This window comes from Labrus mixtus, chromosome 20, assembly GCF_963584025.1.
Source record: "Labrus mixtus chromosome 20, fLabMix1.1, whole genome shotgun sequence".
Taxonomy (NCBI): Eukaryota; Metazoa; Chordata; class Actinopteri; order Labriformes; family Labridae; genus Labrus; species Labrus mixtus.
The window spans coordinates 24,247,335-24,251,088 of NC_083631.1; the positions used below are offsets into that span (position 1 = coordinate 24,247,335).

Genomic DNA, 3,754 nt, shown 5'->3' on the forward strand with positions numbered 1-3,754 from the left:
TAAACACATACATCACCGAGTCCACTGCACGCGTTCAACACGGGCAAACACATTCATGTATAAACATAACAAATGGAAAAGGATGGGGGGGTGGGGGGGGGGGTGACTACATGAAAAGGTCATGCCCTTCCTTCCGTGTGACGTCACTGTCCTCTTCACTGATGCTCCCTGTATCAGAGTGCACATGTAACCCTTCCAGGCAAACTGACCTGCTCCCCCCCCCCCCCCCCCCCCCACCCTCCAGGGCAGGGGTCAGTTAGCATGTCCCCTGAGGATTCGTGCACAGTACTGCTGGCTCTCACACACTTCACCAACAATGTCATCATGAAAAAAAAATGCTTTGAGCGCAACAGAAGGTCAGGAAATTTGTTTTCTGACATTTACGCCCTGTTTTAGAAACTGTTGCGTTGTTTAACAGAGCTCTCCATCTTTCATCATGTCTGCTCGCTGATTGGCAGAGGACCGCTGGCTGATTGGCCCCTCGGCCCCACACTGAGGCTCTGCACGAGTCCTTATAGGTCAGGGGTAATTACCTGCTAGGCTGTCAGTCAGGGTTACAGGGGGGCAAACACTAGCCTTTAAAACAATATTGTCACAATATAACCCAGTGAGCGTTAAGCACGGGGTTAAAATATTCATGCAAACATTAGAGGAAACCGAACACCTTCACACCTTCACAGCTCCGCGCGTAAAGAGCCCGACACGAAAGGCTCAAAAGGAAGAAATGTGCAGGGATTCAAATCTATGAAAAATGCTTACCTTTGTCTCACTGCTGAGCACTTTGTACTCGGTCTCCTCGGTGTCTCCGAAGAGCGAATTCTTGATCATGCCAAACATGTCGCTTCTGCCGGGTCACCTGTTCTCTCTCTCCGCTCCTTTTGGGCTTCTTCTTCTTCGTCCTCCTGCTTCCTTCTGTATGTGCTTTCTGCAAACAACTTTCCCTCTCTCTCTCTTGTAACAGCGCTCTCTCGTGTTGTTGTCTCTTTGTGAAACCTCGCTGCTGCGTAATGATCCTGAACGCTCCCACGCGTAAATTACGCGCCGCCTTGTTCCAGCTCCACACAGCAGATCTCTCGCGGAGACAGAAGTTGGAGGTGCTTCCGACTCTTTCCCCCCTTTTGCTGAACCAAAAGGATGAACAGATCAGCCTCCACTCTGACGCCTGAAGTGTCTCCTCCTCCTCTCTGGACTTACGTCACCACCTTTCACTCAAACACGTTTTTTAAATCCACGTAAAGTGAGGCTGATTCTGCACGGTTTATTACCCCCCCACATGAGTTCGGGTTTGCTCTGACATTAAATATATATGGAGTTGGGAGTGACCAGAGGATCAGCTCCGCCATGTGACCCCTGACACAGAGTAACCTTCCCCTCTCATTGTGTTTGTCAGCTCGAAACAGCAGGGACTGAAGGAGCACATTTACATCCTGCGCTCTGTGCACTACACATTTTGACACAAGCCGTTGGTTTGTCAGTTTGCATTGGGCTGAGAGAGAGAGTGTGTGTGTGTGTGTGTGTGTGTGTGTGTGTGTGTGTGTGTGTGTGTGTGTGTGTGTGTGTGTGTGTTGGTCTGGGGCAGCTGCATGGGTGCACGTCTTACTCCCCGTGTCACTGTGAGTTGTTTGCTTTGGGGTAAGTCTATTTAAATTCACTCTGAGGGCAACGTTAGTCAGCAGAGGGGAGTAAAGGGGTGTGTGTGTGTGTGTGTGTGTGTGTGTGTGGGGGGGGGGGCTTGATGAAGAAGTGGGGCTGATAACGCGGGGGCCAGAGGAGCAGATGTACCGTGTTAGAGAGCTTCACACCGAGGAAAAGAGAGGAAACATGAGTCTGTCCAGGCTGCGGCTGCTGCAGAACACTTTAAGATATCACTCTGAATGAATGTGTCAGAAAGTTTACATCATTATATCACTATGAAGGCTGCCCTGTGTGTGTGTGTGTGTGTGTGTGTGTGTGTGTGTGACATGTACTCTTGTGATTTTTTTGGGGACTTTTCCTCTCTTCTCGTTACATAATGTCAGTGTCGGCCATTGGTGTGCGCGCGCGCGCACACACACACACACACACACACACACACACACACACACACACACACACACGGGCCTGCGTGTCCCTCTGCGGGCGGCCTCAGCTGCCTCACTTCTTTGTTTTTTTTTTAAAAGAGAGAGGAATAAAACAGCAGAGGCTTTGTTGTTTAGTAGCAGGTGTTATTAAAAGTGGGAGACAAAGAGGCAAAAAAACGAGATCGAGGTTAGAACTTTTAACAACCAGCTGGGCCGGGACAAAGCCGCGTGTCAGGCAGTGTGTGTGAAGCTAACGGACACACACATCATGATGCTGAGTGATGTCACTACAAAGTAAGGTTGCCAAAATATATGATTCCTTGCTCCACCATTTTTCTAAACGATATATTCTCTGTTAATTTGATGATCGATGACATCATGATGAATCAATTTCAGAAGACAGACGAGCTCTTATACCTCTGACAAGTTCAATTCAAACACTCAGGATGTTCATGTTCTCTAAAAAAAACTCAAAAAGTCCAACAGTGACTCAGATTTTAATCAGACAAAAGGATCAAGATGAACTCACACTCCTTTAGAGTGCCTGAAACCTGCATCAACAGGAAACGAGTACCTAAGAGGTAAAATACATTTACAGTGAAGACGATAATTATAGCAGAGATTCACAGTTGCTTCTAACACCCTCGGATCACTCTGTTGTCTCTTCTCTTTGACGCTGCGTTGGAACACCTCGACAGATGAAGTTCCCTCTCTGCGGTCCATGACAGCAAAGCTCCAGTCTGCCAGCCTCCAGTCAAATATTTGTGTGTATGTTTTGGACCAGATGGATCAAAAGTCGTTTCTAAAGAGAGTCAGATGTGTCCCCCCCTCCTCCTCCTCCTCACTTCTCCTCCTCCTCCTCACTTCTCCTCCTCCTCCTCACTTCTTCTCCTCCTCCTTCTCCTCACTTCTTCTCCTCCTCCTCCTCCTCCTCCTCCTCACTTCTCCCAGCCTTTCCCTCCGGGCTGGGTGGGCAGCCGGAGCCCCACCAGGCCGGCTGCTGACTCCATGCTGCGCTCTTCTTTGCTGTGGTAAATGTTGTGCAGGATCATTTGGCTCCTGGTGGACGCCAGCAAACACAGGTATGAGTGTGCGTCATGGTGCGCCTCCTGCTGGGCTCGACAGTACCTCTCTCCTGTTATCTGTTTGACAAAATAAAGAAACATGGAGACAGGATTAGATGATGCTGATTGTTCCTGCAAAGAGAAGAAGAATTATGGAATTTCTCTCTCTCTCTCTCTGAGGCTGCAGTCCTCAAAGTGGGCGTCCCAGGTTCAAATCTGACCTGTGGCTCCTTCCCTGCATGTCCTCCCTCTCTCCTCTCTCTTTCTCTCTCTCTCTCTCCTTCTCTCTCTCTCTCTGGTGTCCGACTCTACCCACCGTCTTATCTCTAAATAAAGGCCTGAAACTAAAAAACCTGAAACAATCACTCAGAATCCAGCTGAACCGACCCGCTTCTGTATTGTTTAACAACATGTGGTATTAAAAATAATCTAGACCTCAGACCACCTCGTTTCTTATCAAGGAGAAATACTAAGCGTCTCTAAAGAAAGCCTGGAGGTGCAGCTGGTGGACAACATGGAGTCCTACAGAAACTCTGCATATTTATTTATCGTCCTCATCAACCGGAGCATCTCCACGCACGGCGGGCGCTCGGCCCCCGTCCCTATAGACTCGGACATATACATTAAAAA

At 48.7% G+C, this 3,754-nt stretch overlaps 1 protein-coding gene across 1 annotated transcript in view; it reads right to left on the bottom strand.

Annotated features, from left to right (window-relative positions):
* LOC132954616 (heme-binding protein 1-like) overlaps positions 1-1,181 on the bottom strand; it is a 7,715-nt gene extending 6,534 nt beyond the window's left edge. Inside the window, exon 1 of the mRNA XM_061027223.1 lies at positions 760-1,181. Within this exon, the coding sequence (XP_060883206.1) occupies positions 760-837 (78 nt within the window). The 5' untranslated portion in view covers positions 838-1,181. The remainder of the gene's footprint in view (positions 1-759) is intronic.
* Positions 1,182-3,754: the final 2,573 nt, after the last annotated feature.